The sequence below is a fragment of the Martes martes genome (assembly GCF_963455335.1).
Source record: "Martes martes genome assembly, chromosome: 1".
Classification (NCBI taxonomy): Eukaryota; Metazoa; Chordata; class Mammalia; order Carnivora; family Mustelidae; genus Martes; species Martes martes.
In genome coordinates, this window is record NC_137888.1 from 116,143,938 (window position 1) to 116,159,688 (window position 15,751).

Genomic DNA, 15,751 nt, shown 5'->3' on the forward strand with positions numbered 1-15,751 from the left:
ATTATAATGTATGTAAAACTATTTTTACAGAGATACTCAGTGCAATATTAGTAATAATAATTTTTAAAAGTGGAAACCAGGGGTGCCTGTGTGGCTCAGTGGGTTAAGCCTCTGCCTTCGGCTCCGGTCATGATCTCAGAGTCCTGGGATCGAGCCCCACGTCCGGCTCTCTGCTCGGTGGGAGCCTGCTTCCCTCTCTCTCTCTGCCTGCCTCTCTGCCTACTTGTGATCTCTGTCAAATAAATAAATAAAATCTTTTTTAAAAATTTAAAAAAGTGGAGGGACACCTGGGTGGCTCAGTTGGTTAAGCAGCTGCCTTCGGCTCTGGTCATGATCCCAGCGTCCTGGGATCGAGTCCCACATTGGGCTCCTTGCTCAGCGGGGAGCCTGCTTCTCCCTCTGCCTCCGTCTGCCAGTGTGCTCTCTCTCTCTCTCTCTCTCTCTCTCTCTGACAAATAAATAAATAAAAAATCTTAAAAAAAAAAAATTTAAAAAAGTGGAAACTACCTACAAGTCCAACAATGAATGGATTGGCTAAATATGTTATGATACACCCATATGATGGGAACACTGTGCTACAATTAAAAATGCTTCAGTGGCAATAAACTTAGCAACATGGAAAGATGGTCATAATAAAATATTAAGAAAAAAAGGAAGATGCGAAATAGAATGTATAGTGTCATCTCCAGTTTGCTAAAGGAATGTGCATTCATATATGTGTATGGAAAAAAGTTGAAAAAGGTGGAAATAGTTGAAAAAGTTGTAATAGTTGAAAAGGTACACATCTGAATCTCAGCAGTGGGCAGAACTGCACCTGCTATTTGCTTTTTCCATATTTGTATTTTTGCTTCTTTGTGTTTTCTGATTTTCCAACGACCAACTTTAATTACTATATTAAGAAAAGTTGTGGGGCACCTGGGTGGCTCAGTCAGTTACACATCTGCCTTTGACTGAGGTCATGATCCCAGGGTCCTGGGATGGAGCCCTGCATCTGCATCAGGCTCCCTGCTCAGCTCTACTCTCAGCTCAGCTCTACCCGCCACCTCGTGTGTACACACTCTCTCTCAAATAAATAAATAAAATCTTTAAAAAAAAAAAAAAGACAAGTTTTAGAAGAATGGAATCAATCTATTAATTAAAATATATGTTATAATCAGAGCCTAATAAATATCACTAAAGTAGAGAATTTCTTATAGGTACTTAGAATTGAAATTACTGTGAGCATGCTTAAAATGATCATATTTGGAGTTAATGGAAGAAAAATATATCATTGACTGATAACCAAAGTAAGTTGTTTTATAGACATTATTTTACTTTTTCGGGGTCCAGGGGATTTAGATTTGGGGCTGCATATTCTCAGTCTGGCTTCTAGGAAGGAGGCTATTAAGGGCAAAGGAGCAGCACAGGCTAAGGGGACAGATGGAACAGGTTCAAAGCCTGGCTTGACCTTAAGTACATCATTCAACTTCTTGGCCTCGATTCCTCCCCACCCCCGCCCCAGGAAAACGGGAATCATAATGTTTGTGTTATAAGGCAAGTTTTCAAAGAAAGTTCAAGAAATAGTCTTTGTCATATTTATAGTGTCATCCTTAGCAGGTTAAAGGTTATCGACTTGCCTGTGCTTAACCACACCCTGGGTGGGAGCCCCCTGCTTTGTAAGCAGCTGGTTGTGCAAATACCCTTCCTATTTGCTTCTAGGACTTGGATCCCACACTCAGCCTGCACAGATAAGCGAGGAGTTGTAACCATTTGAATTTGCTGGCATCCTCCTTGGACGTGTGGCCCTAGGAATTTATGTGAGAAAGGACTCATCTGTTGCACATGACTGTCCTGGCACATGCCTGTTCGTTCAAATTTAGTAACCGACCATATTTTTCAGAACTGTAGCATTTCTGAAGGCACTTCCCACCGGTATTTTGGAGGTGAGAACACTCAGGCCAGAGAGATGAGACAATATGGGCAAGGTGCCACAGGGGACACAGTGTCATGGTTTCCAAGCATGGTTCAAAATACAGATGTCTGGTTCCCACCCCAATTTTCCTCGCTTGGGCTCTTCCCTAGTGACAACGCTGGGCAGCCAGTATGTGGCAGGCTGCTTAAGCACTATCTTGCTGGACTTTGTCTCCTGGGGCTACAAAGGAGTCAGCGGCTTCTCTGCGTGCTCAGGGTCAGCCCTTTAGAACGAACAGAGGTCAGTTCACTCCATCCTGTTCCACGGCCACAGGTTTTAAAAAAAAAAAAATGCAAACAAATGTGCTTCCAGTGGGGTGACAACACCTTGCTCTTACTGGGCTGGCAGTGGGAACGTGTTGTCACTCTTGTTTATGAGAGCCCCACATAATCTCTGTGGACAGGCACTCAGCCAAAGATGCATCAGTTTCAAACCCATCATTTCCTTTCAATATCACAGGTTTGTTCTCTCTCACACTCCAGTGGGGCCGTGGGTGACAATGAGGCCGTCACCTTGCTGATCTCACAGGGTCATGTCAAGACTGAATGAGAGAATGTGTGTGGAAAACGTTGTCAATGTAAGGAAACATGTGGACTTCATTAGTAAGACAAGGTAACATCAGAATTAAAGGGAAGGCAGATTTCCTCTGTGCCAAAGGGGAGCGGGTATTAAAATAAACAAGACAGAGGAGCGGCAGTACTGTCTCCCATCTGAGCTGTGGAGTGCGGACCTGGGGACATTCGGAGGTGGAGAGACCACCCAGAGTCTGTGGGAGACTATGGGCAGGAAAGGGGTTATGGGTGAGGACCAAGGCTTATGGCCCAGAGTGGAAATGTTACCGCCACCCCTCCTACCTTGGCTCTCTTGAGAAAGAGCCCAACTGAGGAACGACACGATACAGATTCTGGAGGGCTGACCAGCTCAGTGGGGTAGGATTCAAGCCCCCAGCTTGCTCCCCAAGGCTCTCAGTTGCAACAGCTAATGTTGATCAAGTGCTCACCTTGGGATAGATGCCGTTCCAGGGTTTTTCCATGTAACGATCCTCACAAAATCCTAGCAGGTGAATGTTATCTCCATTTCATACATGGTAAATTGAGGCTCACAAAGGTGTAGGCTGTGGAGCCAGAGAATGTCAGATCTGCAATTGAAACCTCGTCTGAATCCAGCAAAACTCAACCTCAATACCGCAAGCCCCAGCCACCCCCAGATACTTGCTATCCATGACTAAATCATGTATTTTCACACACTGGTTCCTCTGTGGGAAAGGCCCTTTTTCTGGTCTCCTCCAGCTGCCAAACTCCTATTCATCCTACATGGCCCAATGCATGTGTCTTCTTCTCATCACATCCTAAGAGTTCAGTTGGGCAATGATCCATATAATAAAATTTGGTACAGAAAGTTGTAGCTCTTACAGAAGTTTTTTTAAAATTTTTTATTATTTGATTTTACGTTCATGAAAAGGAATATGAGCAGTTACTAGGTATTGTTAGTAATTTAACTTTTCCCCAATATTTTATTATGAACATTTTATTTTTTTATTTTTTATTATTATTTTTTAAAGATTTTATTTATTTATTTGACAGCCAGAGAACACAAGTAGGCAGAGAGGCAGGCAGAGAGAGAGGAGGAAGCAGGCTTCCTGCTGAGCAGAGAGCCTGATGCGGGGCTGGATCCCAGGACGCTGAGATCATGACCTGAGCCGAAGGCAGAGCCTTTAACCCACTGAGCCACCCAGGCACCCCTATTATGAACATTTTAAACATACAGCAAAGTTGAAAGAATTTGATAGGGCTTGCTGGTATACCCACCACCTAGCTTCTACTCTGAACATTTTACCACACTTGCTTTTTCACACAGCTCTCCATCTGCCCATCCCTCTATCCAGCCTTCAATCCACCTCAGTTTTTGATGCATTTAGAAATAGATTGTAGTCACCAGCATACTTCCCCCTAAATACTTTAGGGAGCATATCAAGTGGTGTAACTAAAAATAAAGTTACTCCTTGTTCAATCTTCTGGATCAGTTTAATTAATTTAATCTCCATTTAATTGAGATTGCAAAGGCTATTTGGGGGAAAGTTTGTCTTGTTAAAACCAAAAATAAGATTTGATAATCACTGCCTTAGTGTCCTCAGCCAGAATTAGGAAGAAAGCCGCTGCCACTGCAGTGTGAATGACTGAAACCCTCTTTTACGTGCTGCTCTGTAATGGGTATTTAGATAGGTAATGGTGAAAAGTAACAAAGTTTTCACGGTGTAGTTTCAGGATGGCAGGGGAGATCATTTTGTCTTTTTCAAAATCCCTCAAATTGTACTGGCAAGGTGGCTATTTGTTCTAAGGCTGTTTTTTTTTTCTCTCTCTCTAAAATCTATTTGAATTCACAGAAGAATGGGAATAACGGGATTTAAAAACAAAAAACAAAAACGCTTCCTCCCAAAAATAGCAATTTTTTTTTTTTTTTTTTTTTTTTTTTTTTTTTTTTTAGGAATTCTTGGATAAAATCAAAACAAGTGGATTGTAACTTACTCCTATTGGATACTAATGGCAATACCAGCACTTGAGGTTGCAAAGGTTTCTTACAGACATTTGATTTCACTTAGCTCTCTGCAACATTTCAACAAACTAGGCAATATTACCTCTAGTTTTTACTGGGGTAAAATAATGCATAGAATCTACCATTTTAACCCTTTTTGAGTGTACAACTCAGTAGCATTAAACACATTCACATTGCCGGGGGTCAGCTGGGTTAGCCCAAAGTGAAAGAAGTTGGGTGGGTCTCGGGTCAGGGTCAGGGTCTGTTCAGGGTTAGGGCCAGCTGCATTCAAAGCTGGGCTCATGTGTGGTTGGGGCTCAGTCATGATCCCATCTAATCTGCAGAGGTGCTGAGTCCTTCCTATAAGCCACCAGACAGAGAAGGAGGGACACAAGTGGGGTGTGGAGCAGGGACGCCAGGAGCTGTATGGGGCCCTGGCTCAAGGCCTGCAGGGGCTACAGAAGACCCCGTGTGACAGCGAGGAGGTGCAGAGAACCCGCACCACTCGCTGCCTGCAGCTGCTGGCCCAGGAGATCCGGGACAGAGGCTCAGGAGGATGAGATCACAGAGAACCTGGTGAATATCCAGAAGATGCAGAAGACACAGGTGAAGTGCCACAAGGTCCTGACCAAGATGAAGCAGCAGGGGTATGAGACATCCAACTGGCCGGAGACCGAGGAGGTGCCACCAGGAGGCAGTGGCTCCTGGAGGGATGACCTCCAAAAGGAGCTGAGTGACATATGGTCCGCTGTGCACGTGCTGCAGAACTCCTTTGATGGCCTCATGTCCTCTGGGGGCTGCCCCAGGGCCTCGAACCTCAAGGGCTACAGAGGGCACCAAGGCCTGAGCCCTCTGCTCCCCTCCTGGGACTCAGACTCAGACCAGGACCGTTCCCAGCCACTGTTCATCAAAAGCCACTCCTTCCCATCTGCCTGAGCAGCCAGGACTGCTCTCCCTAAAGACCCCCTCCAGAGAGAAAATAAACTAGGCAAGACCCTCAAAAAAAAAAAACAAAAACAAAAACAAAAAACACATTCACATTGCCATGCAATTTCACCATTGTCCTTCTCCAGAACTTTCGCAGCATCCCAGAGTGAACCTCTGCCCACTAAACAGTAACTCTCTGTTCAACCTGGTAGCTGCTGTTCTTTCTTTCCCTAAACATTCACCTATTCTAGGTACCTCCTGTAAGTGGTGGTTATATATCATATATCACGTCATATATCGTGTCCTTCTGTACCTGGCTTAGTTCATTTAGTCTAATGTTTCCAAGATCCCTCCATGTGGTAGCAGATACCAGAACTTCATTCCTGTTTATGGCTGAAAAATGTTCCATTGTACATACAGATCACATTGTGTCGGTCCATTCACCCATCAGTGGACACTTGGGTTGCTTCCATCTTTTGACCGTTGTGAACAATGCTGTTGTGAACATTGGTGTGCAAACATCTAAGTTCAAATCCATTATCTCCATTTTACAGATAGGAAATTCAAGGCTCAGAAAGAGCAAAGATAATCATTCGGCAAAGCCAAAACTGGAGCTGAGTTCAGGCCCGGGTAGAAGGTGCTGGAAATGCACCTGCTTGTTGAGTGAACGTTCAGCGGGAGCACGGGTTTGTATGTATTGGTAAATAGATATCCTATGAGCCAGGCCCCTCTCCTGGACCTGCCAGGACCCCACAATGATCCAGCAACCAAGGATCCAGCAATCTAGCAACCTCTGACCCGGCAGAGGTCCTAGGACACCGCTTCTTTTTTTTTTAGATTTTATTTATTTATTTGACAGAGAGAGACACACACACTGAGAGAGGGCACACAACCAGGGGGAGTGGGAAAGGGAGAAGCAGGCATCCCACCCGTTGGGCAGGGAGCCCGATGTGGGGCTCAATCCCAGGACCTCGGGATCATGACCTGAGCCAAAGGCAGATGCTTAACGACTGAGCCACCCAGGCGCCCTAGGACCCTGCTTTTAACGACAATGTCCATTCTGACTAGACAGTGCCCATCGCATACAGTGTTTGATGTTCTGAATAGCACCCTCCAGTGTTCACGGGGCCCCTGGGGCTTTTGTGGGGATGAGGTAACCTGTGAATGCCCTGGAGTGTACTTGGGACAAATCTGAGGGCCTTCACAGTTCTGCAAAAGGAGTTAGAAAGCCTGAAAAAATCTGGGCCGTTAGAAGGAAATAAGAAGCCATTATTACTAAATATAACAGAAACTTCAGTTCAGGTCTTAGAGAAAGGGCTCGAGAACCTTGAACAAGAGTAAAGCCATCAGGAGAGTCCCATGAGGAGGTCTCAGGGTGTCAGTCTGGGCAGCGATAGGGAAACCATTAACGTATATGAAGCTGAAGGAGGTGAACCAGGGCCAACCATGGAATGACCTGAGGGGGAGAACCCTGGCTTGGCGTTGGGTGGGACCCCCAAGGAAACATCAGAACAGCAGGAGAGACCCAAGGGACTGCAGCTGGACCAGATGAGGAATAACAACAGGGAGGACCAGGAGGAGCCAGTACCCAGCCTGACATCTAAAAAGGAGTGACATGAGGTTACTGGAGAACAGGATGCATACCCCAAGATGAGCCCCTGCTGGCATTGTGGGTGCTGGGCTGCCTCAGACATTGAGGTTCTGCTTGACAAGAGTCAAGGTAAAAAGGCAGTGCTCAAGTGATAACTTCTGTGGAGAAATCCCCTCCTGATTCTTTTCTTTCCTGGAGGTGCAGCAGAGTCTCTTGGGACATGCAGCTAGCCCCTGACCACAGTGACGTTTGGGTTTGGGCTGGATGTGGGGTGTCCCTGTGTCCTCACAGGGCTTCGTGGCCACATTCAGTCCATCACAGGTACCAGCCCTGCTCCTCTTGCCCACCTTGCTGCTGAGAACATGACACAGTTCTACTTCCTCCTTTATTCCCTTTGTTCATTCTGAAATCACTCATGCATTGAAGTGAGAAGACACATGTGGTTTGGTCTCAGCACCTGACTCCATTGACTCTGGAAATCAGTTGATTTGTCCTACCCACAATCATTTCGCCTTCTGGTAACAACTCCTCAATTCCCCTTTGAGGAAATCACCCCTTCCTTTTTCCTTTCTTTTCTTTTTTTCTTTCTTTCTTTTTTCTCTTTCCTTCCTTCCTTCCTTCCTTTCTTTCCTTCTTTCTCTCTTTGATTTTTTAAAAAATTATTTATTTGAGGGCACCCAGGTGGCTCAGTCAGTTAAGCATCTGCCTTCTGCTCAGGTCACAATCCCAAGGTCCTGGGTTCAAGTCCTGCATCAGACTCCCTGCTCAGCAGAGAGCTTTCTTCTCCTTCCCCCTTTCTCTCTACCCCTCCCCTTGCTCACGCTCAATCTCTCCCTCTGCCCCTCCCCTTGCTCATGCTCAATCTCTTTCTGTCAAATAAATAAAAATCTTTTTTAAAATTATTTATTTGAGAGAGAGAGCACGTGCAAGTGAGCAAGGAGGTGGGGCAGAGGGAGAGGGAAAGAGAGTCCCAAACCAACTATGTGCAGGGTGCAGAGCCCAACACAGGGTTCCATCTCACCACCCTGAGATCATGACACAAGCCAAAACCAAGAGTCAGATGATTAACCAACTGTACCACTCAGGTGTCCTTATTTCTTTTTTTTTTTTTTTTTAGTTGTAAAATACACATAACATAAAATTTACCATCTTAACCATTTTTAAGCATAAAGTTCAGTACTGTTAAGTACATTCACATTGTCATGCCACCAACCGCCTTCCTTTCTTAAGAAGTCCATGTTTGTTTGCATTTGACCTCAATCCCTGGCTCCAAGGAGAGGCCTAAGCACCAGGCTGGGCCCATCAGAGCCCTCTATTTTCCTAACCACAGTGATTGGCTTACAATGGGTACATCACAGATGACAAACTCATGAGAATCAACAGAAGGATTGTTGTTAGAACTATGGGAGAAAGAGGCTTTCTCTTCCTGCTCCAGATGCCAAACTGGTGGGAACTAAGCTTGGAGCTGCAGTTCTTTGAATTCACGGAGGAATGGGAGTATCTTTGCCACCAGCTTTATGACCTGCCTAATAACAGAAAAAAAGCAAAGCTGCCCATGTTTGAGCACCTGGATCTAGCCATGCCTGAAGCTTTTCCACATAGACTTTTTAGTTATTTAAAACAATAGGTTTTTTTTTTTTCTTCCCTGACGCCAGGCTGAGTTGGGTTTTTGTCATTTGCAACTAAAAGACCCCGGAACTCATGTTTAGAGTGGCTTGTGAAGCTTGTTAAGATCCAAATACCAGTGTCCTTTACCCCTGTCTTCACTTCTGGGAGCATTCAGAGAGCCTCACCTAGCCTAGCCCAGAAGCCCCCACATACTTAGCATGTAATGTTTGTTCAGTGATGTTGAGAAGAATAGTTTGAGGGGTGGGAAAGGAGTATAATAAAGAAGTTCTATCCAGGACAAAAATATTTGTCATGAATATGCAGACCTGTCAGTAAGCATCACTGAATATACAGTATCCCCTGAGAAAGATCATGTTTTTCAGCCATGGTTGAAAGCCCACTGTCCTCTAACTTATGTGGCTGTAATGTGGGTCTGAGGACAGTGTGAGGCACATCCAGTTGTCCATCCAAGAGTCTAGTTACACACTGCAGCCAGAATGAAGATCATAATTGGTACTGGCATCGCTCTTCTATGATGAAGAAAGAAGCCAAGGACAGACAGAGGTCAATGCATTTCCAACACAGGGACTCCAGGCCCTGCTCTCTCTCTGGGAGCTTCCTGCTCTTGGATGACAGGTGTAAACACTAAGTGGGATCAGGTGTATATGAGTTTTCATGAAGGTCCTATGAGGGGACCCACTAGATGAAAGCAACTTCTTTGTGAAACTGGCTTTGTTTTGTTTTGTTTTGTTTTAACCTAAAGGCAAGAATCAAAGTCTTGTTTTGTTCTACTTTTTTTTTTCTTGGCCCACGATTCCCTAAATCACCTCTAGGAACTCTCAGACATAACACGTACAAACCTATAGGCGTGTGAGGAGAAGAAATAAGTCTCGGGGCTGTGAAACCCAGCAAACCATCGGCATCCACAGAAGCAGTCTTTGCGGTGCAGTGGGTAGGTGAAGAGGGCACGCGTGATCTCACAAGGCAGGCCCTATGTAGTGAGTGTTTCTACCATCCAGACTCTCACAGGCTGTACCCGTCAGCGAAGAAACCTCCAGTGGGGTCTACTCTGTTCCCCTGCAAGTGCACCACTCACGACCAGGCCTATCCAGGCACTCCATTCTTAGGAACCTGCTCAGCCTCCTATAGTCCCAGGCACGGTTGGACACGTGGCCACCTTCTCTCTGGGGCAAAGTGAGCCAGCAGACCATTCTGAGGGCATTCCAGAGAAGCCTGGTCAGTGACCCCTCACTTAAGTCAGCCCCTAAGTGCATGGGAATACACCTGAACCCGCTACAACCTGGTCCACATGGAGAGGCCACCAGGGCTGGGAAGAGTACTGGACAAGTGGTCAGGGGCCCGAGGTTTAGTTTCTCTCTGATACTTAACAAGCTGAGAGGCGAAGTAACAGAACCCTACAGAACTTCCCAAGGACAAACACTTGGGGGAAGGGGCTCTTCCTGTCTTGCTCAAGTTCTATCCCCAAAGCCTTGAACACACCTACCCGCTAAGACAGCCATAAATACGTGTCTCAGTGCCTTCATCTATGAAATGGTGATTCTCAAACCACGTTATGGGGGAGGAAGGCAGATCCACGCACTGAGCAGGCTCAGTATTCACAGATAGTCTCATTACCTCCAGTCACTCAGCCCAGGAAGGGAGCATCATTGTTCCCATTTCACAGATGAAGAAATTGAGACTCAGAAATTCTCCCCCGAGCACCAGGACGCAAACCCTCAAAAGAGGAATCTGAAGGCTCCACTATTTTCACTACACCACACCACCTCTGTCAGCTCAAGTGCTCCCAGAGGGAGGTTTTCCACCTCCCCGGCGCTGTGGCCCCCAAACTGAGCAGCAAAGCGGTGGCGTTCGTAGGCAGCAAGCCACAACTTCCCCGTCCGTCCCCGGCTGTGGGCCCCGGACACGGACCTCCCATCGGCCGGCGGCGCCCGAGCTCGCCCACCCCAGCACGGCCGCCCCGCAGGAAATACTCACGGCTCCCGCAGGCCCAGGCGGCTCCGCGGGGCGCATCCTCTCCCGGGGCTCCGGCCTCCTCGAGAGCAGCCGAGCGCAGGGCTGGGCTGCCTCCTCTCCCTGGGGCATCGGATTATTTTAGCACTTGCGGAAGGAACGGACGGAAACTGTAGTCACATGGAGAGCGAGGCGCTCAGCGGCTCAGCGACTCAGCACTCGCGGAGAGCAGGCATCTTAGAGGGAACTGCGGGCGGTGGCAGGGGGATGGGGGGCGGGGGCGGCCGGAGGGACGCAGGGCCCCGGGGCGCCTGCAGGTGAGCCAGGAGGCTGGTGACTCAGGGTCTCCCAGTAGTCCTAACCAAGGCTCCCAGGCTTTCTTGCCTTAGAGATTTTCTTTTTTTAAGTTTTATTTCAATCACCTGCTGTTCATCACAACATGTGCGCTCCTTAATTCCCATCGCCTGTTTGACCCATTCCCACACCCACTTACTTGCCTTCTGGTAACCATTCGTTTGTTCTCTACAGTTAAGAGTCGGTTTCCTGGTTTGCCTCTCTCTCTTTTTTCCCTTTGCTCATTTGTTTTGTTTCTTAAATTCCACATATGAATGAAATGAACTAGGGTATTTGTCTTTCTCCGACTTGCTTAAGCATTATACTCTAGCTCAATCCATGTGGTTGTGAATACCAAGGTTTCATTCCTTTTATGGCTGAGTAATATTCTATTGCATCCCATAGAGCATTGCATATATATATACATATGTACATATATTCATATATATATACATACATATGTGTGTGTGTATATATATATACACACACACATATATATTCACAACTTCTTTAACCATTCATCAATCACTGAATCAATGGACACTTGGGCTGCTTCCATATCTTAACTAATAATGCCGCTATAAACATAGAGATGCATGTATCCCTTTGAATTAGTGTTTTTGTATTCTTTGTAGTATGATTGCTGGATCATAGGGTAGTTCTATTTTTTTAGCTTTTGAGGACCTGCCATACTGTTTCCCACGGTGGCTACACCAGTTTGCATTCCCACCAACAGTCCATGAGAGTTCCTTTGTCTCCACATCCTCACCAGCACTTGTTTTTTTTTATGTTTTTGATTTTAGCCATTCCGACAGGTGTGAGGTGATATCTCATTGTAGTTTTGATTTGTGTTTCCCTGATGATAATGATGATGTGTCTGTTGAACATTTGTATGTCTTTTCAAATATTTTATTTATTTATTTAGAGAGCACAAGCAGGGGAAGGGCAGAGGGAGAGGGAAAAATCTCTAGCAGACTCTGTGCTGAGCATGGAGCCTGACATAGGGCTCTATCTCATGACCCTGAGATCATGACCTGAGCCGAAACCGAGTCAGATGCCAGATGCTTAACCTACTGAGTCACCCAGGTGCTCTCATCTGTATGTCTTCTTCTTCTTCTTCTTCTTCTTCTTTTGAAGATTTTATTTATTTATTTGACAGACAGATATCACAAGTAGGCAGAGAGGCAGGTGGAGAGAGAGATGGGGAAGCAGGCTCTCTGCCGAGCAGAGAGCCCGATGAGGGGCTCTATCCCAGGACCCTGGGATCATGACCCGAGCCAAAGGCAGAGCCTTTACCCCACTGAGCCACCCTGGTGCCCCTGTATGTCTTCTTTGAAGAAATATATGTTCATGTCTTCTGCCTATTTTTAATTGGATTATTTCTGGTTTTTGGTGTTGAGTTGTATAAGTTATATATACATATACACACACACACACACACATATGTGTGTGTGTGTGTGTGTGTGTGTATAACAACTCTTTTTTTTAAAGATTTCATTTATTTATTTGACAGAAAGAGAGCACAAGTAGGCAGAGAGGCAGGCAGAAAGAGAGGGAGAAGCAGGCTCCCTGCACAGCAGGTAGCCCAATGCGGGACTCCATCCGAGGCCCCTGGGATTGTGACCTAAGCCGAAGGCAGATGCTTAACAGACTGAGCCACCAAGGCGCCCAAGTTATTTATATATTTTGAATACTAACCTTTGTCAAAAATGTCATTTGCAACTATCTTCTCCAATTCACTAGGTTGTCTTTTAGTTTTATTGTTTCTGTTCTGTGTAGAAGACTTTTGTTTTGTCGTTATCCAAATAGTTCGTTTTACTTTTGTTTCCCTTGCATCATGGGACCTATCTAGAAAAATGTTGCTAAGGCCGATGTCGGAGAAATTATGGCCTGTGCTCCATTCTGGATTTTTATGGTTTCAGGTCTCATATTTAGGTCTTTAATCCATTTTGAATTTCTTGTCTTAGAGATTTTGGGGAGTGGCAAACCAATGCCTATGAGCTCTGTTGACCTAGAAACTTTTCTTCAAGGTTACATCCAAGGGTAAAGCAGGAGCAGACTTAGGAAATGGGGAGGACATGCATTTTTCCAATCAGGAGAGAGTCCACCTTTGGAAGAGTCATTCACTCAGGTAATCTTTATTAATAATCTCCTTTTATGGATGCCAGGCACTATGCTAACAGCTTTATTTGCCTTATTCATAGCTCCTGTTCTCAAGGAGCTTGAATCTAGTGGAGAAGACAAGATATTTACAATGTCTGTGGCATCCCAAGTAAGAAATGCAGGCAACCACACTAGGAGAGTCAGAGAAGGGATCTCCAGTTCTGTTCTTTCCTATAGAGCTAGAGGTTTGAAGTGTCTGAAAGAGTTCACTCGTATCTTTTATAGCCTGTTGATTTGTGATTCTGTGTGGCATTATTATCCTTGGAATGTCCATCCTAAGAAAACAAGAGGGCGCCTGGGTGGCTCAGGCAGTTAAGCACCTGCCTTAGGCTCAGGTCATGATCCCAGGATCCTGGGATCAAGCCCTGCATCAGGCTCTGCTCAGCCAGGAGACTGCTTCGCCCTCTGTCCCTCATCCCACTCATGCACTCGCTCACTCTCTCTCTCAAACAAATAAATAAAATCTTCAAAAAAAAAATTAAAAAACAATAACAAACAAGAGCAAGTCCTTCCTGCTCCAAACACCCAACAAGTTGTCTTTGCTCCCGAAACTATTCATCCATAATGGTAATAATGATGACATTAATGAAAAAACTAAAGACAAATGAAAGAGAACAAAGACTCTCTCCCATGGGGCGCCTGGGTGGCTCAGTGGGTTAAGCCGCTGCCTTCGGCTCAGGTCATGATCTCAGGGTCCTGGGATCGAGTCCCATATCGGGCTCTCTGCTCAGCGGGAAGCCTGCTTCCCTCCCTCTCTCTCTTTGCCTGCCTCTCTGCTTACTTGTGATCTCTCTCTGTCAAATAAATAAAATAAATCTTTAAAAAAAAAAAAAAAAAAAAAAAAAAGACTCTCTCCCAGGCCTTTTTCTTCACATGGTATGTATTTTCTACTCACCTGGGTGTAATCACCTTTGTGTCTACGTATATGCTGATAACTCCTGGATTATAATCTCTAGCTCCAACATTCTCTCCCAAGCTCTTCCCAAGAAGATCCAGACTTATATTTTTAACTGTCTGCTGGTCAATTACTCCTCCCAGAGTGGCTGCAACACAATGTGTCCTTAACTGAATTCTTATCGTCTGTCCTAGCCGGTTTCTCTCCCTGTTTGGCCACCACTGTTCATGGCACCCCTGCATCCAGGCAGCCCAGCCCCTGACGACTTCACCACTCACATCCAAGGGGTCACCCACTCCTGCTGATTCTAACTCAGAAATGTTTCTTTTCTTTAAAAAAAAAAAAAAAGATTTTTATTTATTTAGTTTAGAGAGGAGGTAGGGGGCAGAGGGAGAGGGAGAGAAATCTCTAGCAGACCTCTCACTGAGTGTGGAGCCTGACCCAGTGCTTGATCCCATGCCCCCGAGATCACACCCCGAGCTGACATCAAGAGCCTGGACACTTAATGGACTCAGCCACCCAGGCACCCGAACTCGGAAATGTTTCTTGAATCCAAACCTACCCTTCGTCCTTTCTGCTACTGCCCTGGGTCTAGATTCATCATGGCGCATCTGGATGGACTATTTCAGCAGCCGCCCTTAAGCAGGGCTGTCTCCAATGCCGATTCTGCCCAGCAGCCACAGGCATCCTTCTAAAATGTATATTGGATGGTCTCACCCCCGCTTTAAAGCCCTTTCATGGCTTGCCATTGCCTTTCGTACCTTTAAAACCAGGTTCAACAGCTTTAGGGGTCCCCAGAGTTCCCTCCAGACTGCCTGGTGGGACTCCAAGCACCCTATCTCCTATTTATCCCAAGCAATTCCGCTTGTAAATGTTTTATTTTTCTTAAAGATTTTATTTATTTATTTGACAGTCAGAGATCACAAGTAAGCAGTGAGGCAGGCAGAGAGGGGGGGGGGAGGCAGGCTCCCTGCTGAGCAGAAAGCCTGAGGCGGCTCGATCCCAGAACCCTGAGGTGGTGACCCGAGCCAAAGACAGAGGCTCAACCCACTGAGCTAAATGTTTTATATATTAAGGTTCTTCACAGAATTTATTTTGAGGAAGGCAGCAATTACCCCTCAAAAAAATCCTTAGAAAACCAGCGGTCTTGATGGATTTGCAGAGACAAGCCAGTTTGTTGGCAAATAGCCCCGACAGCTCTCCCTCTCTCATCTGGACCAAGCTGAAAGGACCTGAGACTTCCAGCTGAAATCGATGCGGCTCTACAGCTGAGAACAACACTTTCCCATGCCAGCAAGACTGTACCCTGACTGCAGAGCTCAGGATCCAACCCCCTCCCCTACAGGCCACTCAAGGCAGAGGGGATCGGACTACTACCTCTGGAGCACAACCGACGGCACATCCGGCCCCGCCCTTGCTAGGCACATCCCTCCTTGGGATGGTGAGAGTTTGGGGGACTACGGGCCTTTTTCTTTGAGCCTGCTCCAAGCATTGTAGATTCCGTACCCATCTCCTGTTCAGCTGTATAACAAAGCCAAGTTTAGTGTCCAGCAGGACACCAGCATTTCCGAGGAGAGCTGAGGTGAAAGCAAGGAGCTGGGCACTTCTCAACTGGAGGAGAAAGTCCAGATGCCTCGTGTAGCCTAATCTTGCCTGTAGCCTCTCTTCATTATTACCTGCCATACTTCAACATGTGTCTACAAGTGGATTTCATCCAGTCTTTTTTTTTTTTAAAGAGAACGTTTATTAATTTTACATACAGAAGATTCAATGTGTCCAC

General features: G+C 46.0%; 1 protein-coding gene and 1 pseudogene across 3 annotated transcripts in view; one reads left to right on the top strand and one right to left on the bottom strand.

Annotated features, from left to right (window-relative positions):
* NRROS (negative regulator of reactive oxygen species) overlaps window positions 1-10,712 on the bottom strand; it is a gene marked incomplete at its 5' end in the record, with an annotated part of 35,572 nt that extends 24,860 nt beyond the window's left edge. The window contains one exon of one of the 2 annotated variants that reach the window (XM_080821910.1): window positions 10,605-10,712. In XM_080821910.1, the coding sequence (XP_080678036.1) occupies window positions 10,605-10,712 (108 nt within the window). The remainder of the gene's footprint in view (window positions 1-10,604) is intronic. The other variant, XM_080821909.1, reaches the window with a different exon arrangement.
* On the top strand, window positions 658-5,419 carry LOC308351075 (coiled-coil domain-containing protein 159-like; annotated as a pseudogene). The gene is made up of 2 exons: window positions 658-777; window positions 4,858-5,419. The product of its transcript is annotated as a coiled-coil domain-containing protein 159-like (transcript).
* Window positions 10,713-15,751: the final 5,039 nt, after the last annotated feature.